At 36.5% G+C, this 26654-nt stretch overlaps 1 protein-coding gene across 1 annotated transcript; it reads left to right on the top strand.

Annotated features, from left to right (window-relative positions):
* The first annotated feature begins 413 nt into the window (after window positions 1-413).
* Osi9 (DUF1676 domain-containing protein Osi9) lies at window positions 414-26654 on the top strand. The gene is made up of 3 exons (XM_067763043.1): window positions 414-825; window positions 11742-11997; window positions 22580-26654. The coding sequence occupies exons 1-3, from the start codon at window positions 676-678 to the stop codon at window positions 22879-22881; spliced, it is 708 nt and encodes a 235-aa protein (XP_067619144.1). The 5' UTR covers window positions 414-675; the 3' UTR covers window positions 22882-26654.

The raw sequence follows: 26654 nt of genomic DNA, 5'->3' as shown, positions 1-26654 counted from the left end.
ACGGTTGGGTGGTATTAGTATTGGTCTACTTATACACATGCAAAACAACAACAATAGCAACAAACGCAACTATTAAGCCGCACCGTGAACTTCATTTTTCAATCAACTTTTTTCTACAAACAATAACAATAAGAATAACAAAAAAAAGTCTGCAAAACAAGTGGCTTTCTCACCACGATTACGTTTTACCTAACTCAATTGAATGCAATCCAATTTGACTTACAAATAGACAAGAATGCTTACATATAAATTAACTCGATGCACATGTATTTGTATGTCACACACATACATGCACGTATAATGAACAGTACGATATGTATGTATGAACATGAGTGAACTCGTACGTGTTTATATTAAAACATTTGCTTAAACTCACTGTCGCATTCGTTTGTAGGCTGGGAATAAAACTCGATACACAAACGTCTCCTAGTCACAGTTTACCGGTTGCCTTCTGACCGATCGTACGATCGCTTAACTAAATATAATAGATATTACCAAAAAAAAATAATAAATAAACAGATAAGCTGTGCAGTCAATCAGGACAAATACAGAGGATTTAAAAATCCGGTGACATAAGCCGGAAGTGCATTTAAAAAAGTTGTGCAGTGCGCAGAGAAGAAGACGAACAAACTCAAAAAACAACAAATTTTATATAAAAAAAAAAATACTGCGAAAATGTTCAAATTTGTGTGTTTATTCGCCTTGGTGGCGACCAGTGCTGCTTCATCCGGTACCAATCAAGTATCCGAAACAGATAGTTTGCTGACTAGTGCTTTGAAGATGGTTAAAGATTGTGGTGATCGTTCAATGGTTTTGTGTTTGAAGGTAAGAGAATTGAAATGCTGAAAGATTTCAAAACCAATAAGAAGACACCAGTGATATGAATATTGAACAAAAGCTTGAATGTTTTGAAATATTTTGTGAATAGATGAAATATCTTAATACATATATTTCATATGTACATGTGTTTGTGATTGAACTGCTCCTAAACGACTGGACTGATTTTGATGAAATTTGGTGTGTGCGTTCATGGGGCCACCGGTATGCTTAAGATTAACGATGTGGTCCGTTTTCTTTATTATCTCTCCGCTAAGTGAACCAAGGGCCGATATGTTTAAAAAAAAAAAAGTAACTTATAATTCCGTTAGGAGGAACAACCTATTCTAAGTAATTGAGAATCGGGATTAGGTGCAGGGCTACGTTTAGTATTTGGTAAACTTTTTTTCGAGAAAGTGAATCACTGGCCGACCTTCTAGACAAGCCTAATATTCTTTTCAGAAAAGTGAACCAGCATGGTGCGATTTGTTTGAAATTTATTAGGCAGCCTTTTGAATAGGTTTATCTCTTATAAAAAAGCAAATGAAAAATATGTTGGTAACTTTATAACTCAAGATCGTATGAACCAATTTAAAAAATTATAGAAATGGAGATAAAAATGACGATTTTTTCGACGGAAAGATAGGAAGGAGGAAGGAGAGTGAAGAGAAGGGATGAAGAAAAAAGCGAGATGCTGAGAAAATAATTAAGCGGGGGTAGCAGAGGGAAAAATTGAGAAAGTGAAAGGGGGAAGCTCCGAGGAAAGACAGGAATGAAACATGGAGGGGGGAAGAGAGAGGAGGCAAGAAGATGGTATGATGATTTAAAAAATTATGGAAATGGAGATAAAAGTTGCGACTTTTTCGAGGAAAAAGTAGGAAGGAGAGGAACCTAGTGAAGGAAAGGGATGAAGAAAAAGGGGGGGGGGGGGAGGGGGGGGGGATATTTTGAATAAGGTGCCACGATTTTCAACTTTTTTTTCTTCGAGGTGTGGAGGGGGTCCAAAAAATCACAAAATTATCATCCGCAACTCTAGGAAACTCTTAGTTTATGAAATATAAGCTTTTTAATTTCCATATTTAATAAAATTTCAACTTAAGTCCTCCACTTAAAATTCGGGTCGCACATGTCGATAGCGGTATCAAAAGACGCGTATTTGCGTCAAGATTCAGAATTTGAAAGCAGAAACTATATTTTTTATCTCGTTTAAAAGTTATTCGCGAAAAACCCGTCGATACTATTGTCGCTTTTTTCGTTGTTGCAATTAAACAAACGAAAACATATGAAGGTGGTGAATAGTGTTGCCAGGTCCGCAACAATATCTTTTTATCTTGGTAGAATATTATAAGGTGGTGGCACGTCGACATAAATGCAAACAAACATACAATATCAATGTATTTTGTTTTTGTAATTCTCTGAATAATTTGAAACCAATGTATTTAATTTACCGAAACGCGAGATTTTTAAGTAAATATTAAAATTTTTTATGATAAGGATTTTGCAAAAGGGACTTAAGTGCAGAATACATACATTTGTCAAAAAAAATTAAAAAATCGAAATTTATAGAGATTTTTCCGCTGATTCCAACGGTATATTTCTTTTTTGGCGCAAACGAAAGGTTTGAGGGTAATTCCATGTCAAAAGGCGAAATTATGAATTTTTCAAATCAAAATATCTCCGAAACTAGTGGATGGATTTCAAAAACAAAAAAATCGAAAAATAACTTATAAAATACCTTTCATCTGATGTATATATATCTTTAACTTTTCTAGTCTGTATTTACCAAAAATTTGAAAAACTCTTTATAGTGACCATGCACAGTAATTCTGCGTAGAACACCTTTCTGCATAGGGGGCCTTAGGCCGCGCTTATAAAAAATAACCCTGGGCTATGCCATGCGAAGTCCGGGTGTGTGGTATAACCGTGGCTACCGCCACGGTGATGTCCTTCTGAGTAGTACACCCTTCAGCGTAGGCGGCCTTCGGCCGGACTTTAAAAAAATAACCCTTAGCCGATCCAACACCGGCTACGCCATGCACAGTAATTCTACGTAGAACACCTTTAAAAAAATTACCCTTAACCGATCCGACACCGGCAACAAGAAAACTAACATAAAGACTCACCTCTAAACAAACCCGTCAAAGAGTTTTACAAAATCAAAATACATTGATAGGATATGTTTGTTTGCATTTATGTCAACGTGCCACTACCTTATAATGTTCTACCAAGTTAAAAAGATATTGTTGCGGAGCTGGCAACACTATTCACCACCTTCATATGTTTTCGTTTGTTTAATTGCAACAACGAAAAAAACGACAATAGTATCGACGGGTTTTCCGCAAATAACTTTTAAACGAGATAAAAAATATAGTTTCTGCTTTCGCATTCTGAATCTTCACGCAAATACGCGTCTTTTGATACCGCTATCGAATCCGAATTTTAAGTGCAGGACTTAAGTTGAAATTTTATTAAATTTGGAAATTAAAAAGCTTATACTTCATAAACTAAGAGTTTCCTAGAGCTGCGGATTCCATTTTGGTGATTTTAAGGGGGTCTACCCCTACTAATCTACAAATTGAATCGTGGCACCTTATATAAAATCCAACCCAAAAATGGAGATGGTGAGAGAGGAAGTATGCGGGAGTAGGAGAGAAAAAACGAGAAAGTGAAAGGGGAACATACGGAGGAAAGACAGGAACGAAACATGGCGAGGGAAAGGGAGAGGCAAGAAGATTCAACATTGTTTTTCGCAAAGCTTCACTATGACAAATGCATCTGTTTGTTGAGAAAGAAGATACATCGCCTAGAGGAATATTATTGCATATGAGAACATCTCAATTATCTAGCTATATATTAAATATAAAGGTGAATGCACTTTTAAAAATTGTGCCTGTGTTAGTTTCATATAGTTTCTTGTTGGTTCATAAAAACGAAGATATTGAAATTGGAAAGAGATTGCATATATGAGGAAATTTAGAGGTAGATGGAGCGGAAGTGGGTGTGGGAATTCGAGGCTGAATGGAAGTGAAAAAAGATGAGAATACGAGTGTAAGTAGGAGTGGGTATGGGAGTGGGATGTTGTTGTTGTGTTAAGGTACAAGCCCGATCATCTCGGAAATGATTTGGTTTGCCCACATGATACCTTCTAGGCCATACAACGCTCCAACCCCTGGATCCATGAGGACCTTAGGGTAGCCAGAGCCTTGGCTGTTAAAGAAACAGGATTCGCCACGGTTAGGTGACGTTGACAATTGGGTGGAAGAGGCTATATATTGCGCTGGCAACCCCTTGAAAGGCTTGCGCTACACATCCCCTTGAATCAATTTGGTATTTTAGTCGCCTCATACGACAGGCATACATGCCGCTGGTATATTCAAATCCCCCTAGCCCGCTGGGGGCATGGGATTGGGATCATTTGTTGGAGTGGGAATGGGTTCGGAAGTGGGAGGCAGATAAATAAAATTGGGTATGGATAAGAATAGGAATAAAAACGGAAGATATAGTGGAAGAGAACGAGAAAGAAAGTGATATAATTTGAGATATATTTGGTGAAATACGACGCAAAAAACTTGCGTATCGTTTGCCCATATTTTCCTATTTCATTTAATTTTTTAAAACTTTCAAATATGTGGCAACCTTGTAAAAATTCTTAAAATCTAGTAAGCAATGTACATAGTTTCATAAAAATTTACCTGTTAACGAGGTAGTAGTGCATAAACAGATATAAACATTGTTTACGTAAGTTATAAGGAGAACACTGAGCAGACATCTTTCCCATAGATCTTCTTTCTTGGGCGCAGTCTTTGGGTTTCGATTCTAACTACAGCTTAGCTCATCAGACAGTGGTATTGTTAAACTGCAATTAACTTGCTTAAACGGTACTTAAAACCTGGGCATTACCTTCCATCATATAGCTTTAAGGAATGTGCCAGGAGATTTAGTAAATGAAAGATGCGTCCTCTTGTGGTGACGCTAAGGTAGGGCTGATCCAAAACTTTGCGTAGAAGAGAAGCTTTTAGGCTTTTAATGTACAAAACATTAATGAGATACTTGTAAACCCTTTCTGGCTTTTTGCAGAACATAAAAATAATTCGAAAGTAATTATAACCAGTCTATATTACGTCGCTGTGCAGATTTCCCTGCATCTGTCTCTCCATGTATTTGTAGCTAACCTTCTGCTTTCACTCTCACTGTTTCTTCTTTTTTCCATCTTTTGTGGGTCTTCCCCATGAATTTCCCCTTCTTCAGTTTTCATTCCACATCTATTTCACTGCCATTTTATATTCCACTTCTAATCTGTGCCATCAGCGAACTCATTGGTCCTTATCAATCTTGACGATACAACTCACAACCTGTATGTCGACTTCAAAGCAGCCTTTAATCGTGTGAAAATATCAAACGGAGAATAACTCTTGCCAACAAGTGCTGCTTGGGACTGACTAGGCAATGAATTGTAAAGTCCTCTCTCTACGAACCAAATTCGCTCTGCAAGAGCTAGTCATATCTTAATGTTAGGCTTAGAATCATGGACGGTGGCGAGAGAAGACGTGATATCTCTTGAAGTGTTTGACAGAAAAGTTCTCCGGAACATTTATGGTTCGAGGGGAGGTTTAACGACGAGATGTAGCACTTTTCGCAGATTTGAAGATCTTTCAGCAAATAAAAGCCCAAAGTGTTCGCTGGCTAGGTCCTGTTATGCGAATGGATGAAAACGCTCTGGCCAAGAGAGTATTTAAGTCGACACAGCAGTTTTTAAGCAGAGGAAAGGGGAGACCTTCACTGAAGGTGGAAGAGTACTTTACCTCTCTTAGTGCTCCCAGTTGGCTTTAGTTATTGCGAAGCATCTTCATCATAAATTTTGATGATGTTTTCGCACCTTCTCCCTTTTTCTTTCCCTTTCTTAACCCTTTTATTTTCCCTTTTTTGACACCTTTTATATATATGCCCTTTATTTCTTTTGCACTCCCTACCTTTATCCATTTCCGCACTCTCTTCTTTCAGTTTCCCTCCTCGCCCAGATTCTCTTTACCTCCCTGATTTCACTTTCCCTTTTTCAATCTCCTCCCTTTTCCCTTACCCATTTCAAACAAAGTGTGTAGCCCTACCAACATATTTAGAACTGCATCCTACCTATAAGACGTACATATTCAAGATAATTTTTAACTAAACAACACTCAAAGTTGCGGAAATAAACTTGACTGCGTAAAGAGTATGTTAACTTTGTTCGCATAACGGTAATCCGTAACGGCATAAACTAGTCGAGATAGATATATACTTCTATATATCAAAATGATCTGGGTGAAAAAAGAAATTCATTTAGCCATGTCCGTCTGTCCGTCCGCCTGTAAACACGATAACTTGAGTAAATTTAGAGGTATCTTGATGAAATTTGGTATGTAGGTTCCTGGGCGCTCACCTCAGATCGCTGTTTAAAATGAATGAAATCGGACTACAACCACGCCCACTTTTCCGATATCGAAAATTTCGCAAAACCGAAAAAGTGCGATAATTCATTACCAAAGACGGATAAAGCAATGAAACTTGGTAGGTGCGTTGACCTTATGACGCAAAATAGAAAATTAGAAAAATTTTGGACAGTGGGCGTGACAGCGTCCACTTTTAAAAGAAGGTAATTTAAAAGTTTTGCAAGCTGTAATTTGGCAGTCGTTGAAGATATCATGATGAAATTTGGTAGGAACATTACTCCTATTACTATATGTGTGCTAAATAAAAATTAGCGAAATCGGATGACGAACACGCCCACTTTAAAAAAAATTTTTTTTTTAAGTCAAATTTTAACAAAAAATTTAATATCTTTACAGTATAAAAGTAAATTATGTCAACATTCGACTCCAGTAATGATATGGTGCAACAAAATACAAAGATTAAAGAAAATTTCAAAATGGGCGTAACTACGCCTTTTTTCATTTAATTCGTCTAGAATACTTTTAATGCCATAAGTCGAACAAAAATTTACCAATCCTTGTGAAATTTGGTAGGGACATAGATTCTATGAGGGTAACTGTTTTCTGTGAAAATGGGCGAAATCGGTTGAAGCCACGCCCAGTTTTTATACACAGTCGACCGTCTGTCCTTCCGCTCGGCCGTTAACACGATAACTTGCGCAAAAATTGATATATCTTAACTAAACTTAGTTCACGTACTTATCTGAAGTTTCTTTATCTTGGTATAAAATATGGCGAAATCCGACTATGACCACGCCCACTTTTCCGATATCGAAAATTACGAAGAATTAAAAAAAATGCCATAATTCTGTACCAAATATGAAAAAAGAGATGAAACATGGTAATTGGATTGGTTTATTGACGCAAAATATAACTTTAGACTTTGTAAAATGGGTGTGACACCTACCATATTAAGTGGAAGAAAATGAAAAAGTTCTGCAGGGCGAAATCAAAAGCCCTTGAATCTTGGCAGGAATACTGTTCGTGGTATTACATATATAAATAAATTAGCGGTACCCGACGGATGATGTTCTGTGTCACCCTGGTCCACATTTTGGTCGATATCTCGAAAACTCCTTCACATATACAACTAAGGCCTACTCCCTTTTAAAACCCTCATTAATACTTTTAATTTGATACCCATATCGCACAAACACATTCTACAGTCACCCTTTTTTTTTCAGCAAATAAAAGCCCAAAGCGTTCGCTGGCTAGGTCCTGTTATGCGAATGGATGAAAACGCTCTGGCCAAGAGAGTATTTAAGTCGACACCGCAGTTTTTGTCCACCCTTGTTGAGATATCTCGAAAAGGCGTCCACTTATAGAACTAAGGCCCACTACGTTTTAATTAATCATTAACACCTTTCATTTGATACACATGTCATACAAACACATTCCAGGGTTACCCTAGGTTCATTTTGCTAAATGGTGATTTTCCCTTATTTTGTCTCCAAAGCTCTCAGCTGAGTATGTAATGTTCGATTACACCCGAACTTAGCCTTCCTTACTTGTTTTTACTCTTAGTTTACCATTTTTCTCTTACCCTTCTTGGTTGGAGAGACTTCGCTCAGGGTGGACCTTACATCTTTACTGGGTTCCCACTCAAAGAGGGATTAAAGGTTACGAAAAGGCCGTTGATTTGGTAAAGGAGGGCGTTTCACTCGATGAGTCGACGATAAGCGTCCCAATCCGCTTGGGAGAAATAAAAAGGAGACAGATTATGTGGATATCATACGATGTCAGACCTACAAAGTTGCTCATATCTCTAAAGATAGAAAATTTAAGGCTCACGGAAGGCATACCAACCGGACACTGCCTTCTAGCGTCACATACATACTTCGTCAATGACAGACAGCAGATGTAGAAATGCGGACTGTAGGCGGAAGCGGGTGAGCAAGTTCTGTATTCATTTCCTGCGCCCTCGAAGTCAATGCTGCAGCTATCAGGCGCAGCTGAAGCAGCCATTAAGCCAGGTCCTAGAGAGCTTCTAGTATTTGCCAAGAGGACGTATTTCTGTCATAACTTAGGTACTGGCACCTGTTTGGGGTTTTTCACATTCAGTATATGTGAGATCTTTATTGCCCGCCTAATTCAACCTTAACTAACCTTACTTATACGCCAATTACACGGCTCAAGTATCCTTGTGCCAATTACCAATTTGCGCAAGGATTTGCCCGGTGTGTGCACTGGTTGCGCTATTTGCGCAGAGAACTGTGCTAAAATCAAAACGATTTTGATATTTACGCATGTCTGCAAATATTGCACATGCTTTTTTCTTTGTGTGTGGTGAATGTGACACAGTTTACCTGTGGTTTATGATAATATAAAATCAGTAATTGTTTCTTAAAAATGTTAATATCGAAGGCGTAAGGACCATCTCTAGCTTGTAACAGGAATTCACACAAATTTAATAATACATAATAATTTTTTATACAATTATAACAATGTTTCATTTGTTGCGCTAGTTGAAAAATGAATATTGCGCAGTGCTGCAATGAGTTGAGCTGGTCTTGCAACTAAAATATATATATTATAAATAAAATGGAAAATAAACGCTTCTGGTGCGAGTTTTTCGACTTATACTGTGAATTACCAGCACTGTGGATAATAAGTAGTGTTTTTTTATACAATTAGTGCCTTTTTTATACAATTAAAACACATGTTTCATTTGTTGCGCTACACTAAAAATGAATATTGCGCAGTGTTTTTGAGCCGTGTATATCAAAATTTTCATTTGCACAAATTCCATCGTTTTATATTTGCGCATGGCTTTTGTGTCATGTATGGGCCGTCTTAGGCAAAAAGCTACATACATACATATGAATCTTACTGCAAAAAAAGCCTCTCATTGGAGTGGCATGTGATGTAAGAAGTTGACACATCTGGTACAGAGAACTTTAAAGAATATTTTCGACCAAGAAAATACGGCCTTGTGAATATAGTAAACATATTTTTGCTTCATTGTGGAATATTAATTAGCCGATATTTATTGAGGGATACTGAAAATAGTACCAGATGAATAACTTTCATTCCATAATGACCCAAGTTGGAGTTTTTTTGGAAGGCGCCAAAACTTTCCCTTACGGCATAGAAAAGGCAACTTCAGGACAATATTCCGACTGCCTCTGGTTCGACAACTGGAACCTTTATGTCGACTCACCTAGTTTTTATTTTTTTCAACTTACTTTTTTCAATAGATGTCTCAAAATAACAGTACAACCTAATGTGCAGGAATTAGGAGATCGATTGTGGGAGAGGTGTTACAACTGTAGACAGCTCATCGAGTCGCACGACACTGCTCGCTTCATCGCCTAATGTCACTAGTCATGGCTCAACTAGTTCGATATACTTTTTAATCAAGCTACTTAGAAACGTTTTTTATTATAATTACCTTTATATTAAGTCGCTTTCATGTTTGTCCCCTCATTTCCATACGAATTTTTGACCCACGGAAAAGTCTTTTTCGGTAACTTCCCGTTGAGCTAGACACTCGATACTCAGAACATAGTTCAGATCTGAGAGACATTACAATGCAAGTGAAAAAATCCGCTAGGTGGCGCACCGATCGAGATATACAGAAAATTTATTTTAAAATGAAAATTTTGCGATCGACCTTTACTTAACTTCTCGGTGATCCAGATATTTGAATCTAAGCACATAGTTTACGAGTCGATGGCACTACAATTCGTGGAAAACAAAATGCCGCCAGGTGGCAAATGAATCGATATAAACGAAAATCCCTGAAAAAAGACAGGGAATCTTGCAATAGATTTTTGAGTAACTTCCCGGTGAGCTGGAGATATGAAACTTGAGCCGTAAGTCAGAACCCTGTGACAATGCAATGTTTTATTTAAAAAAATTCCGCTAGGTGGCGCATGGATCGAGATATTAGGAAAATCAATTTGAATTTGGGAGCCTTTCAATCCATTTTTAACGCACATAGTTCGAGATCCGGTGGTAATACAATTTATAGAAAACAAAGTTCCGCTAGGTGGCATGCTAATTGAGATAACTACAAATCCCTGAAAAACGAGGGGAATCTGGCGATCGATTTTTGAGTAACTTACCGGTGAGCTAGAGACTTGAAAATTGGGCCGTGGGTCAGAACCCGGTGACAATGCAACATTTGACCAAAAAAATTCCGCTAGGTGGCGCATGGATCGATATATTAGGAAAATTAATTTTAATTTGGGAATCTTTCAATCCAATTTTTAACCAACTTTCCGGTTACCTAGAGACTTGTAACTTAGCACATAGTTCGAGACCCGGTGACAATACAATCTATGGAAAACAAAGTTCCACTAGGTGGCGTGCTAGTTGAGATAACTACAAATTCCTGAAAAACGAGGGGAATTTTGCGATCGATTTTGGAGTAACTTCCCGGTAAGCTTGAGATATGAAAATTGAGCCGTAAGTCAGAACCCGGTGACAGTGCAATATTTTCTCAAAAAAATCCGTTAGGTGGGGCATGGATCGAGATATTGAGAAAACTAATTTTAAATTGGGAATCCTGCAATCAATTTTTAACTAACTTCCTGGATATCTAGAGACCTTAAACCTGAAATATAGTTTAAAACTCGGTGACAGTGCAATATTTGATCACAAAATTTGAGCTACGTAACGCACAACTCGAACTAGTTAGAAGATTAGGCCATACCTTCATGGCACCTCGTTGAAGGCCCAACTCAATGCACGCCCTGCATACTTTTAGGCGTACGCGACTTTCACCACGATTCTTTTAGAATTTCAGGCATATGCGAATTTCACCACGATTTTCAACTGTGCAAATTAAGTAGCTGACAAACGAGGTGGAATTCTCTTGTTATGATGCGAGGTGGAATTCTGTTGTTTTCGCCAGTGTTGTCAGCGAAAATTCCATTACTTCTCTTAAATCTTGCTATTTGGAACAAAAAAATAAAGATAAGAATTTTCACTTAGCGATTACTTAAGTTACTAATCAAAGTTGAAATTGCTTTTTGTAGGCAGTACTAAAAAATTGAAAATAAAAAGATGATAACAAAATTTTAAGCATATCTTTATATAAATGCACCAAAAAATAGAAGGCAATTTTTCCTTTAATACAGACATATTCTTGTTGAATTTTGAATAAAAAACTTTAATAATAGCTCTTGTAAAAGAATTTTGGGATTTAAAATTATAAAGGTTGAGCTGGTGTTTAAATTCTAAATAATCAATTAGTTACTCCCAAGTACATGGGTTGCCTTAAATTAAAAGATTGCGCTCCACCTTTATAGTTTTAAATCCCAAAATTCTTTTACAAGAGCTATTGTTAAAGTTTTTTAGTCAAAATTCAAAAAGAATATGTCTGTATTAAAGGAAACATTGCCTTCTATTTTTTGGTGCATTTATATAAAGGTAGTGCTTAAAATTTTTTTATCATCTTTTTTTATATTATTTTCCATCATTTTCACAACAACTTTTCCTCTTTTCATTTCCCAGGAGCGAGCGTTACACTATTTCGACTCTGAAAATGGTGATGTCAAACTGACCGAAGGTATTTCACTTATAAAGACTGACGATATCCCAGCGGCACGTTCATTCAATGATGCTGCCTTACCTGAAGAGCCAGAAGCGCGCGAAAATGAGGTCGATGTTATGTTGGTGGAACGTATTGCGCGTTTCTTCGGCACACACACATTGCAGTTCAAAGTGCCAAAAGACTCAATACAGGATATGCAACGCGCGCTCGAAGAATGTAAGTATAGAAAAGAAAATGTGCCACAAAAACAAAAAAACAGACTTGACATTTTTATATTACATATATGTAGGTATGTATGTATGTATCATCTTGAAACTTTAATGCATTAAAAAGAAAAAGTTTCAGGAAAAGTAGAGAAAACTTAAACCGTTTAGCTCGCCAACAAGAGGGAGGGAAATAGTTGCAACAGAAAATAATAACTGGACAACTTTTTACGGGCAATCGGTTCAATAGCGCCAAGCAATTGATATCACAGTTTGCTATCACAACATCACATGCAGGCAGTATGTGTGTGTATATGTCATACGGATACAATTGACTTTTATGTGGGTTATGCATTGTTGTTGTTTCATACTCATAGTGAAGCTTAAAAAATCCTGTTTTTATTGTTGAATCTTGTCTTTGGCTGAGATTGCATGACCAGGTGCGTTTGTGTGATAGCAAATGTGGCAAATTTTGAGGTCGTCAAACCGGTGATGCTCAACAGGCTTTTTATGGTTTGCTCTCGAAAGTACAACGGTGCTTTGTTGAGCTCGTTAATAAATATTTTCTTATTTATTGTCATTAAGACATTTTTGTGTTTGTTTATTTACATTTTGTAGAAATGTTACAGGATGTTTAGATTGTCTCGAGAGATTTTTTCGAGAAACTTTCAATTTTAAATTGAATATGGTACCCACCCATAAAAGATACAAGATATATGATCCTTCTGATCTCCAGAAAATTATTGACGGCACAAGCCTTTCTTAAGGCTATACCCTGGTTTTGTTAGTACTCTCCCCGTCCAGATGTGGCAAAAGTGATTTAGTGCTCACGGCTTCTCTCATTGATCATCTCGCCATTTCTATAATTTTTCATTATTAAAGTTGATAAGCCGACAATGAGGAGCCACAGCTCAGTAATCTTTTATGATTCTATTCAACGCAAGTCTACAGATCCATCGCTAGGGTAGGCAACTTGCCGATGATGTTAGCGCATAGCCAAACTCCATGGCACCCTAATATGTGGCTGCATCTAGCCATTCCGCCTCATAGGAGCACGGCGGGCTGTAGGGCACCAAAACCTGCCAACCTTTCTAGTACAGCGTGTTATGCGGACCCTGCTTATAAGAAGATGGTGCGGGCTGCCTAGGGAAGTAATGATGACATTACCACAGTAAGGGACGCTACTGTACGATTCTCTTCGCTATTTTTAATATTAGACCGCTGAGCCAGCTTTGTCGGTGAGGTGGTCTTACGACAAAAATTATGTTAATAAGTAAGAACGAGGTCGCACGACAAGCGCAACAAGTGATAAGTCGGAGCCAGGGAACGAAAGTAGTGCAAAAGTCAACGAGCCCCGTGATGGAACAAAAGGTGAACCCACACGTAGAGGTAGAGTGGAAAAGATACGGAGTAGAGGGAGAAAGAAAGCTCTCTAGCAGTACAGTGCAGCACTAAAAATTGTGCAGCGCTTGGGAGGAGAGTGAAGCGCTTGGAATGGGATGAGGACGAAAAAGATTCGCGGACAGAATGAAGAGGCAACGTTCGGCTGAAGGCAAAAACCTTGCTTTAAAAAATCCAAAAACGACTCAGTCCCAGGGCCACGAAGCAAGCCAACTGCATAGACAAGATAAGTGGGTCTAAAGCTGTAACCAGAAGGAATCCAAATATAAAGGAGCAGCAAAAAGAGGCAGATATTTAGAAAGAAACCAAGAGCTAACTAGGTCGCTTCCAACCTTTGATTGAGCGAGGTGGTTTAATGGTTCAGAGATCAGAGCATGCGACATTGCTGAGGCGGGGCAGGAGCGCACGTATTGAAGTGGTGGATAGAGCGCAGATCCCCACGATACCAAAACCACGCATAATGAAGTTGTATTGCAAAGATAAAGATATTCACCGAAGGTTTTGGGGAGTGTTATCGATGTTAATTGTCCCTGGCCGGATACATGTAAATACGGTACGTCCCCGTAACAGGCACTATTAAGGTATTATACCGACCTTGGGACTATGACCGCATTAAACCTTCTAGGCCATCCCTCCCCACCCCCTAGTTCTCGTTAAAGAAACAGGATTGGTCAGAAAATATCTCGAAAGTCTGTAAACAAGAAATCAAGAGGGGAACGTAGAAGAACTACGAAGGGGAACAATCAGCCAAAATGTGTTGTGAGTCGCGCAGATAATCCCCCAAAACAGTAAATTGGCGGCGCGCGAACTCTTCCTAACCCTTGAGTTTAGAACTTGATATATTAACGTATTACTAGGGGTGCCTGATCAGCCATCATTCTGAGAGCATCTTTGTGTCAGGGTTAGAGAAGGGAGGAACCTTTAGAAGCCACAAACGAACGAACTAAATTGAGATCCAGGAACGTCCAACATCCAACAATTTCATTATGACTGCGTATAATGGAACTTGCTCGCCAAGTAAATTCCGTGGAAAAGCAATGATGCTATAGTGGAATAAGGAGGTGAGTTTTCTTAGAAGGCAGATAAAAGATATATTAGCTGGCAAGAGCCTCTGTAGAAGCCTTCGGCAAACGATGTGCAAAGTAGAGCACCTGCCAACATTTTTGTTGACACTTATAGCCGGTTATATCAAAGCCTCAGTTGATGTCTGGGTAGGAACAAAGCACTACTCCTCCACACTCGAGCGGAATTTGAATTTTTGCACGTCCCTAAGGCGAGCTGTGCTGGACGTAGTTTTAAGTGTTGCTTTACTAATATTGCATGGGCCCCCAAACTCCAACTGGGACCCCATTCCACACTACCAAGTAAGTGATTAATCTCTTTAAAAGTCGTTTCAGAAACTGCTTGCTGTTATTAAAAACTAAAGCTGCTTAGTACGCGAATAAACGCAAATCGCCTTCAATTGAATGCCAAAATTAGCCACATCTCCACAAACCGGGTGGTACATATAAAGCACTTTCTCGCATGAAGCTCGTGGGCATAGAGCCAAACATTAATGCAAACAAAATTGTTAATTATGGTTTTTATAAAACTATCGCCTTCATTACTGTTATTTATGTTGTTGTCGTTTTTTGTTGTTGTCTACCTACTTAGCCAAAGTTGTTGTTGCCATACAAATAATGAAATGAAATTAGCGAAATGCGTTGAGCATACAAATGTAATCAAACCACTTATGTAGGCGTATGTATGTATGTGGATATGTGTGTGTGTGCGTGTGAGCATGCGAAAAAGGAAAAGCTTTTATGTAAATAGAGAAATTAAATATTTGTCAAATGTGCATATTAAACATGCAATCAGCTACTTTCTGACCATACGAATAAGGAAAGTGACAATAAGTTGCGTCGTTGCCGCAAATATCCAAGCAGCATACAAAACAGCCTTGGAGAAATCACTTGAGCTGTCACCCAACTATAAAACAAGCAACAACAAACATATGACATTGTTCCAGTTTAAGGTGATACCGTCACTGGACACCGTATGCTTTTTTAAGTGGTGACAGTAAAAATAAGAAATGATTGCGTTCATATCAAATTTAAAAACTGCTATGCGAAGGCATGGGCGTTGGGAGTAAATGTGCTTATAGATGGGATAAGCTAACTTACTCGATTGGCTCTTAACCCTTTATACGATTTTGGCCTTCTAACACCGCCCATATTAGGGAGAAGAAAATTTAGAAGCTTGAAAGCCTTTAACTAGAAGCCGCCCATATCAATTTACAGTTTTGCAAAATTATGGTTCTTGGTTTTATACTTAGATCTGAGGAAAATTCGTTAACATCCACGCCAATTTTTTTTTTTTTAAGTTGCTAAAAGTTTTCGCCATCACAAAATTTGCAATATACCTATGACACGTTACCTCGTTACCTATGTATATATGGCAGTGCAAAGAATGAAAATTAAAAAAAACATTTGTTCTGGTCCGCTCCTTTTAATTCTTCACAATCTGTACTTGTACACAGAGTATATTAACTTTGATTGGATAACGGTTGGTTGTACAGGTATAAAGGAATCGAAATAGATATAGACTTCCATATATCAACATCATCAGTATCGAAAAAAAATTTGATTGAGCCATGTCCGTCCGTCCGTCCATCCGTCTGACCATTAACACAATAACTTGAGTAAATATTGAGATATCTTCACCAAATTTGGTACATGAGCTGGACCCAGAATAGACTTATTGAAAATAAGCGAAATTGGATGATAACCACTCCCACTTTTTATATATATAACCTTTTGGAAAACACAGAAAACCTAATTATTTAGTAAATAATACACCTAGAATGTTGAAATTTGACGTGTGGACTGATATTCAGACTCTTGATAAAAATATGAAAAAAAAAATTTAAAGGGGCGTGGCACCGCCTACTTATGATAAAATCAATTTTACAAATATTATTAATTGTAAATCAAAAATCGTTAAGCCTATCGTAACAAAATTCGGCAGAGAGGTTGCCTTTACTACAAGGAATGCTTTGTAGAAAAATTAACGAAATCGGTTAAGGACCACCCCCACTTTTATATAAAAGATATTTAAAAGGGTCGTGGACGAATAAAATAAGCTATATCTTTGCAAAAAGAGCTTTATATTAATGGTATTTCATTTTCCAAGTGGATTTCTAACAAGAAATAGGAAAAACTTCAAATTTAAAAAATGGGCGTGGCACTGCCCTTTTTATGACTAAGCAATTTTCTATGTTCCGGGAACCATAACTCGAAGAAAAATTCTTCAGAATAGAACCATATGTATATGTATTTTTGCGCAGCCTTGTAACACTATTAAGCACACAAAACAAAAAACAACAGCATTTCAAGTGTACAGCTGGGTATGTAATGTTCGGTTTCACCCGAACTTATACTTCCTTACTTGTTTAAATCAAACTCAAACAAAAAGCGACTTAGTTTAACGAGATTTGGTATGACCGTAACTGTTTTATAGCTTCTCACGAAATACGATATTTGCATATGTATAGGCTCATTCCCTTTCAAGACACCCGGTCCGCGCAGGACATTTAATTAATTTTAAGCATTTGGCACTGATCGCCTTGTATGCTCATATGTAATGCATAAATATATGGCGAAAAAAAGATTAATATTCAAAAATCCATATTTCAAAAACAACGAGCGTTGGCTAATGGATATTTACCCAAGTTAAAATATAAAACTGGTCACCCGATATAAAAAAGTTTAAACAAAAACAATAACCGTTATTTGAAATATTAATTTAAAAAAAAAAGTCATACATTTTTACTAAATACTAAAAAAATTATTTTTTTGTAACTATATGCAATTTTTTATAAATTTATATAAAATTAAAAGTAATAACGAACATTTCAAAGAAAAAATCATGAGAATCGGTAAATTTTTAACAAAGTTATTGACAGTTAAAAAAATAGGTGAATAAAATACCGATTGCATTTTATGGAATTCAATTGCCGATAAATCCGAAAAAACATTTTTTTGAGGCAAAAAAAAAAAACACGTGTTTCGTTATTTTAACCAAAGAACAACATATTAAAATTTCATCGAAATCAAAAATCATGTCCTGCGCGGACCGGGTGTCTTGAAATGGAATGAGCCTATATTAAGTTTGTTTCAGCTTTCATATCAATGTTCTTGACATTTCTTTTTAAACGCATGCTGGGTACATAATGCTAGGTTTCGCCCGAACTGATACTTACTTCATTGTTATTTTTGCAATGCTCCTAAGGCTACATCAATTGCTACTCAGGTCATTTTTTTCGTTGTTAATATTGGTCTCCAAAAAGTATTTAAATGAAAAAATTGTTTATATTAGAATAGAGCAAAGAAAAGTAGGCCAATATAACAATACAAATTTTTAGTACATCCCAGAGCATGGGGAATAAATATGACACTATGGCATCATTGCCATAAGAGAAGTACAATTGTCACATCTTTTCTGCAACAGATGTCGCAGCGCTGTGAAAATCAATTAAGGAAACAGGATAGAAGTAGAAATCATGAAGACAAAAAACAACCGCTGTGATAGCTGAATGGTTAGAGCAGCGGCGCCTAAACGTTGCCAATGAAGGAATTTAGCAGTTCCCGAAATGGATCCATACAACGAGCTTTGGCGTTAGTCTACTTTTTTTCTTTCTTCTATTCTAAGTTAAAAATTTTTTTCATTTAAGAAAAAACGTATCATAACAATAATAAGATAAAATAATTATTGTAAGGCCTTGGGCTCGATTCGAACCCGCGATTTTACAATTCAGTAGGCCAATATGACAACAAAAATTGCTATGGCATTCTATTTGCTTCTGTCGGTTATTCGGGTTTTCTCGCCATCTGCCCATTTCTTCCGATTCTCTGTAGTCCAATCTTGCTGTCACTCTTACTCTTTCCTTTCCTTTCACTCTAATGTCCCTCACCTTACCACTTTCTGTTCATTTAATGTCCATTTGTCAGCAACAAATTTCTATCTTCCTGTATAGCAATAATGCAACTTCAGGTATGTGTGGCATGCAGCAATTTCTAAACCTGTAAGCAATACAAGATAGCATCAAGATACATATATATATATATTTACTTTCCCGCCTACTGTCCATCTTTAATTTTCCTTGTAGTCAATAGTTTCCTCTTAAAACTATAGAAAGTTGTTTTCTCCTTCAGTTCTAATTATTATATTGTTTTTGGTGCTCTTTGCTGCTCTTGTAGGTTCTCTGCTTTCTTTTTAATGCTTTCATGAAAATTAATAGTGTTTTGTTTTCTGGAAAAATTGTTGCCCTCAAGTAGCACTATTAACTTCTAAGTTTTGGACTAAGTCACCTAGATCTGTGCAAAATGGCTGCATTTGAAGGTAACGGTGCTCCTTTTCTTATTCAGTTTAAAATATTTTGTGAAAGAAATGCACAAACTTACCAACGAGCTGTAAAAACTTAATGGGGCGACATTAGTTTTAGAAAAGAAAACGCCGTAAATTTGGTCCGAAATCAAATGTTTTAAGTCCTTGAAGCAGAAGAGATAGACCCACCAATAAGTATACCGAAATGACAGTTTACGAACCAAAGTTAATGCATTGATATTCACTCTGTTAGAATGAAATATCATCATTTCAGCTAAAGTTCAACGGTTGAGATGGCTGTCTACGTCAAAGAGTGATTTTTTTTTTTTTTTTTTTTTTTTTTTTTTTTTTTTAATGGACGTTGTGGCAGCGCGCTGCCCTCAAGTGGCCCAATGAAACCAGGCTCGTATACTTATACCATCGTCTAAAAAACTAATTTTTGACACCCTGTATCATCGCAATCCGTTCATATTTCGGTTACCCCTTTTTATACTCAGTTGAGCAGAGCTCACAGAGTATATTAAGTTTGATTGGATAACGGTTGGTTGTACATATATAAAGGAATCGAGATAGATATAGACTTCCATATATCAAAATAATCAGGATCGAAAAAAAATTTGATTGAGCCATGTCCGTCCGTCCGTCCGTCCGTCCGTCCGTCCGTCCGTTAACACGATAACTTGAGTAAATTTTGAGGTATCTTGATGAAATTTGGTATGTAGGTTCCTGAGCACTCATCTCAGATCGCTATTTAAAATGAACGATATCGGACTATAACCACGCCCACTTTTTCGATATCGAAAATTTCGAAAAACCGAAAAAGTGCGATAATTCATTACAAAAGACCGATAAAGCGACAAAACTTGGTAGATGAGTTGAACTTATGATGCAAAATATAAAATTAGTAAAATTTTGGACAATGGGCGTGGCACCGCCCACTTTTAAAAGAAGGTAATTTAAAACTTTTGCAAGCTGTAATTTGGCAGTCGTTGAAGATATCATGATGAAATTTGGCAGGAACGTTACTCTTATTACTATATGTACGCTTAATAAAAATTAGCAAAATCGGAGAAGGACCACGCCCACTTTTAAAAAAAAATTTTGTTTAAAGTAAAATTTTAACAAAAAATTTAATATCTTTACAGTATATAAGTAAATTATGTCAAGATTCAACTCCAGTAATGATATGGTGCAACAAAATACAAAAATAAAAGAAAATTTAAAAATGGGCGTGGCTCCGCCCTTTTTCATTTAATTTGTCTAGGATACTTTTAACGCCATAAGTCGAACAAAAATTAACCAATCCTTTTGAAATTTGGTAGGGGCATAGATTTTATGGCGTTAACTGTTTTCTGTGAAAATGGGCGAAATCGGTTGATGCCACGCCCAGTTTTTATACAAAGTCGTCCGTATGTCCTTCCGCATGGCCGTTAACACGATAACTTGAGCAAAAATCGATATATATTTACTAAACTCAGTTCACGTACGTATCTGAACTCACTTTATCTTGGTATGAAAAATGAACGAAATCCGACAATGACCACGCCCACTTTTTCGATATAAAAAATTACGAAAAATGAAAAAAATGCCATAATTCTATACCAAATACGAAAAAAGGGATGAAATATGGTAAGGTAATTGGATTGTTTTATTGACGCGAAATATAACTTTAGAAAAAACTTTATAAAATGGTTGTGACACCTACCATATTAAGTAGAAGAAAATGAAAAAGTTCTGCAGGGCGAAATAAAAAACCCTTAAAATCTTGGCAGGTATTACATATATAAATAAATTAGCGGTATCCAACAGATGATGTTCTGGGTCACCCTGGTCCACATTTTGGTCGATATCTGGAAAACGCCTTCACATATACAACTACCACCACTCCCTTTTAAAACTCTCATTAATACCTTTAATTTGATACCCATATCGTACAAACTCATTCTAGAGTCACCCCTGGTCCACCTTTATGGCGATATTTCGAAAAGGCGAACACCTATAGAACGAAGGCCCACTCCCTTTTAAAAATACTCATTAACACCTTTCATTTGATACCCATATCGTACAAACAAAGTCTAGAGTCACCCCTGGTCCAGAAAGGCCCACTCCCTCTTAAAATACTCATTAACTCCTTTCGTTTGATACCCATATTGCACAAACGAATTCTAGAGTCACCCCTGGCCCACCTTTATGGCGATATCTCGAAACGGCGTCCACCTATGGAACTAAGGATTGCTCCCTTTTAAAATACTCATTAACACCTTTCATTTGATACCCATATCGTACAAACGCATTCTAGAGTCACACCTGGTCCATCTTTATGGCGATATCTCGAAAAGGCGTCCACCTATAGAACGAAGGCCCACTCCCTTTTAAAAATACTCAATAACACCATTCATTTGATACCCATATCGTACAAACAAAGTCTAGAGTCACCCCTGGTCCAGAAAGGCCCACTCCCTCTTAAAATACTCATTAACTCCTTTCGTTTGATACCCATATTGCACAAACGAATTCTAGAGTCACCCCTGGCCCACCTTTATGGCGATATCTCGAAACGGCGTCCACCTATGGAACTAAGGATTACTCCCTTTTAAAATACTCATTAACACCTTTCATTTGATACCCATATCGTACAAACGCATTCTAGAGTCACCCCTGGTCCACGTTTATGGAGATATCCCGAAAAGGCGTCCACCCATAGAACTAAGGCCCACTCCCTTTTAAAATACTCATTAACACCTTTCGTTTGATGCCCATATTGTGCAAACAAATTCTAGGGTCACCCCTGGTCCACCTTTATGGCGATATCTCGAAACGGCGTCCACCTATGGAACTAAGGATTACTCCCTTTTAAAATGCTCATTAACACCTTTCATTTGATACCCATATCGTACAAACGCATTCTAGAGTCACCCCTGGTCCATCTATACGGCGATATCTCGAAAAGCCGTCCATCTACAGAACTTAGGTCCACGCCCTTTTAAAATACTCATTAATACCTTTCATTTGATACCCATATCGTACAAACGCATTCTATAGTCAACCCTGATCCACCTTTATGGCTACATCCCTAAATGGCGTCCACCTATAGAACTATGGCCCACTCCCTCATAAAATACTCTTTAATGCCTTTCATTTGATACACATTCCAGGGTTTCCCTCTGTTCATTTTCCTACATGGTTATTTTCCCTTATGTTGTCACCATAGCTCTCAACTGAGTATGTAATGTTCGGTTACACCCGAACTTAACCTTCCTTACTTGTTCACTTTTAATAATGTACTCTACTATGCAAACATTTCCAATAACTTTGGTAGATTTTGTAGATATCAAGTTTTTCGAGTGGAAACAATTGACGTAAAAAGTCTCAAATGCTTTTCTGTGAAGTTTTCTAGGACACATATACTCACAAACCTGATAACCATGTCCAAGGGCTTACTGTTGAAATGATGTTTGTCATGTTTCATGGTTCCAAACAAAAGTGCCTTTGTTGCGTTCTCCAAGTTTGGGTCCACACTATTTGAATTTCTTTAAAAGCCTCAAATGAAGTCATATTTTTACTAGATTAACTGTTTACTCAAAACTAAAATTAATAAATTAAAAATTGCCTTAAAAATGTTTCCATACTTTAATTAAAAGGGTACTCTCTGTTTATAAATAATAAAAATATAGTCTTTTCTTTGTCCTTTTCCTTTCCTTGAAGGAGACAAACCAATTTATTTAAATTAACAATTTTTCTTGAAAATATTTTTAGTTTAAGAAAAACTTGCACAGCTATCTAATAAACATTTGATTAGCTTTCTGTAAATTTTGTTTTATAAATTCCAGCACGCGGTAAGAAAAAAGAAAAGAAGAAATATCTAATGCCATTGTTGTTACTCTTCAAACTGAAAATGGCTGCACTTCTGCCACTTGCCATCGGTTTCTTGGCATTGATCTCATTCAAAGCGCTTGTTATTGGTAAAATTGCATTAATACTTAGCGGTATTATTGGCCTCAAAAAATTACTTGAATCAAAGAAAGAAAACTATGAAGTTGTTGCACATCCACATTATTCACATGAAGAGCATGGCTATGGACGTACACTGGACGAAGCGCAAAAGTTGGCCTATTCAGCGTATCAACCATAACAGAACAACGACAACAGGAGATGGACAATGAGGCGAGATGAATGAAGAAGAATGAAGAAGAAGTATGTGGCTAAACGGGTGTGCAATATTGTGTATCCTGATAACAAAAACAAAAATGCCTTCAATTATAATTTAATTTTCTAATTTAATTTTTAATTTAATTATTTATTTATAACATTAAAATAATTAACAAGAAAAAAATTGGTTTAAATTTAGAATAATTTTTTTTAATACTTTACAACAGGCATGCTTAACCAACGAAACGATATCATTTCGTTTCGTTTATTAACGTTAAGATCGTCAAATTAACGAAGTGATTTCGTTTCGTTTTCTGCCATATCAAAACGAAATCAAATCGTTTATGTTGATTATTAATTTCAAACTATGCTGGCAAAGCTGATTGATGGCGGAGTCATTAAAGGTGAAAGCATTATCCAAGCTGATTGCAACTTTTCTCATGAATTTTGACAGTACGAACATTTCTCAGAGTATTTTTGACATTACCACCAACGAATTACACAAACAAATTACATAGAGTTTGTGTGTGTATGTGCGCTCGTTGTTGCCACCTTACGGCTTCACCATGGCTATAGCATTGCCAGCACAATTCAAACATAAAGTATCACGTTTTCGTTAACGTTTTTAACGTTAACGAAAGCTTTTCGTTTCGGTTAAAAACGAGATACAATTTATCTTGATAATTTCTTTATCGATAATATTTCGAAGTGTTTCAACGGAAACGGTGGAAATTTTTTGATAAACGATTAGCTTAACGTTAAGGTGCATCCCTGCTTTACAAAAAATGATTTGCTTATACTTGAAAAGAGGTCAGGTGTAAGAATGTTCTCTGTACGAAAAAAATTTACGAAACCAGTTTTGCCATATTTAACTTATTTTAAAGCTAAACAAGCAGGGAAGCTTTCAATATGCGTTATTTCAAAGCAGCGCCAGCGCCAAATCGACGCAAAAATCTAAGTATAACACATATAAGAGGCATGCTTACAAAAAAAAAAAAAAATTTTGCCGCCGCAAAAATAGTTCATTCTGCAGAGAGTCAATTTTTGAAAGCAAAATTCAGTTTCTAAAGAAAAAAAAATATGGCAACATTGGTAGAAAATTCATAGAATTTAGCACACACTCCTTAGCTTGTATAATAAGTATATCATCCGATTATAAACTTTGCTCGATTGCTTATTGCTAATAATTTATACGTACTTAATTAGAATGTATTTAACATATTTATTATTACTTTTATGTTCCTGTATTTTCAGCATATTTACTGTGTTCTTTGTTTTAAGTTCAAATTAGTGAGTGCTATGTCCCCTAATACTAATGAAGTTTTTCTTATCTGAATTTTATTTTATATTCTTTGAAGACTGGCTTATATTTCACAACTTTCTTGTCGATAGCTACTACTTAAAACACCCGTCCCAGGGGTTCTGTATGCCGTAACTTTTTATACTCAGCTGAGCAGAGCTCACAGAGTACATTAACTTTGTTCGCATAACGCTAATCCGTAACGGCATAAACTAATCGAGATAGATATAGACTTATATTTATCAAAATGATCTGGGCGAAAAAAGAAACTCATTTAGCAATTTCCGTCCGTCCGTCCGTCCGTAAACACGATAATTTGAGTAAATTTTGAGGTATCTTGATAAAATTTGGTATGTAGGTTTCTGGGCACTCATCCCAGATCGCTATTTAAAATGAACGAAATCTGATCATAACCACGCCCCCTTTTTCGATATCGAAAATTTCGAGAAAACCGAAAAAGTGCGATAATTCATTCCCAAAGACGGCTAAAGCGATGAAACTTGGTAGGTGGGTTGACGCAGAATAGAAAATTAGTAAAAGTTTGGACAATGGGCGTGGCACGGCCCACTTTTAAAAGAAGGTATTTTCAAAGTTTTTCAAGCTGTAATTTGCGAGTCGGTGAAGATATCGTGATGAAATTTGGCAGGAACGTTACTCCTATTGCAATATATGTGCTAAGTAAAAATTTGCAAAATCAGATTACGAACATGCCCACTTTAAAAAAAATTTTTTTTAAAGTCAAATTTTGACAAAAAATTCAATATCTTTACTGTATATAAGTAAAGTATATCAACATTCAACTCCAGTAATGATATGGTACAACAAAATACAAAAATAAAAGTAAATTTCAAAATGGGCGTGGCTCCACCCTTTTTCCTTTAATTCGTCTAGAATACTTTTAATCCCATAAGTCGAACAGAAATTTACCAATCCTTGTGAAATTTGGTAGGGGCATAGATTCTATTTCCTGTGCAAATGGACGAAATCGGTTGAAGCCACGTCTGTCCTTCCGCTCGGCCGTTAACACGATAACTTCACCAAAAATCGATATATCTTTACTAAACTTAGTTCACATACTTATCTGAAATCACTTTATCTTGGCCCACTTTTTCGATATCGAAAACTACGAAAAATGAAAAATGCCATTATTCTATACCAAATATGAAAAAAAGGTATGAAACATGGTAATTGGATTGGTTTATTGACGCAAAATATAACTTTAGAAAAAACTTTGTAAAATGGGCGTGACACCTACCATATTAAGTAGAAGAAAATGAAAAAGTTCTGCAGGGCGAAATCAAAAGCCTTTGAAATCTTGGCAGGAATACTGTTTGTGGTTTTACATATATAAATGAATTAGCGGTACCCGAGAGATGATGTTCTGGGTGACCCTGGTCCACATTTTGGTCGATATCTCAAAAACGCCTTCACATATACAACTAAGGGCCATTCTCTTATAGAACCCTCATTAATACCTTTAACTTGATACCTATATCATACAAACACATTATAGAGTCACCCCTGGTCCACCTTTATGGCGATATCTCGAAAAGGTGTCCACTTATAAAACTAAGGCCCACTTACTTTTAAAATACTCATTTCATACCCATATTGTACAAACACATTCCGGAGTCACCCCTGGTCCACCTTTATGGCGATATCTCGAAAAGTCGTCAACCTATAGTACTAAGGCCCACTCTCTTTTATATTACTAATTAACACATTCCATTTGATACCCATGTCATACAAACACAGTCCAGGGCTACCCTAGGTTCATTTTCCTACTTGGTGATTTTCCCTTATTTTGTCTCCACGGCTCTCAGCTGAGTATGTAATGTTCGGTTACACCCAAACTTAGCCTTCCTTACTTGTTTTATTTATGCTTAGCTTTTCTAAAACTGTGACATCTGTTTATAAAGGGTGAGTCTTTACGGCATATCTCAGAAAAAAATTTTATTATCTAAATCCTTCTCGAATGATCCACCCTTTACATACTCATATCTGTTTCTTCAGTTACATTCTAATTTCAGAATATTTTCCATATGTATTAGTTAATGCACCATTTCAACTTCTGCTGTACCAACTACTATTTTCACTCTTAAACTCAACACACTAACACTTTTACATACAAACTAGCAAACTAACAAAAACTGGTTGCACTTCATTCATTGATGTATTGCATTTAATAGTTGCTTTAAGCATACAAGTAACTAAACCTAGAAAATAAAATATTTTGCATATAAAATTTAATCAACAGAGAGCAAACGTAAACAATTTTCAATCACCAAATGTTTTAGCAGCCAAACAAAAAGTATAAAAAGAAAATAGAGATAATATTAAAGTTAATGCAATTTTAGTAGTTTAAGACATATTTGCAAAATGTGGCATTTATTATTTTCTATGATATTTTTTTTGTTTTTCATAGAAGAATAAACTAAGTATTTAAATGTTTTCGA

The sequence above is a fragment of the Eurosta solidaginis genome, chromosome 1 (assembly GCF_040869045.1).
Source record: "Eurosta solidaginis isolate ZX-2024a chromosome 1, ASM4086904v1, whole genome shotgun sequence".
Lineage (NCBI taxonomy): Eukaryota > Metazoa > Arthropoda > Insecta > Diptera > Tephritidae > Eurosta > Eurosta solidaginis.
This window is presented reverse-complemented; position numbering and strand designations above follow the sequence as displayed.

What these genes read in the sequence shown, in the direction of transcription:
- Osi9 (XM_067763043.1), top strand. Translation starts at nt 676, where the DNA reads ATGTTCAAATTTGTGTGTTTATTCGCCTTGGTGGCGACCAGTGCTGCT. An exon ending in CAATGGTTTTGTGTTTGAAG is followed by an intron (nt 826 to 11,741) that starts GTAAGAGAATTG and finishes TTCATTTCCCAG; the next exon opens with GAGCGAGCGTTACACTATTT. An exon ending in GCAACGCGCGCTCGAAGAAT is followed by an intron (nt 11,998 to 22,579) that starts GTAAGTATAGAA and finishes TATAAATTCCAG; the next exon opens with CACGCGGTAAGAAAAAAGAA.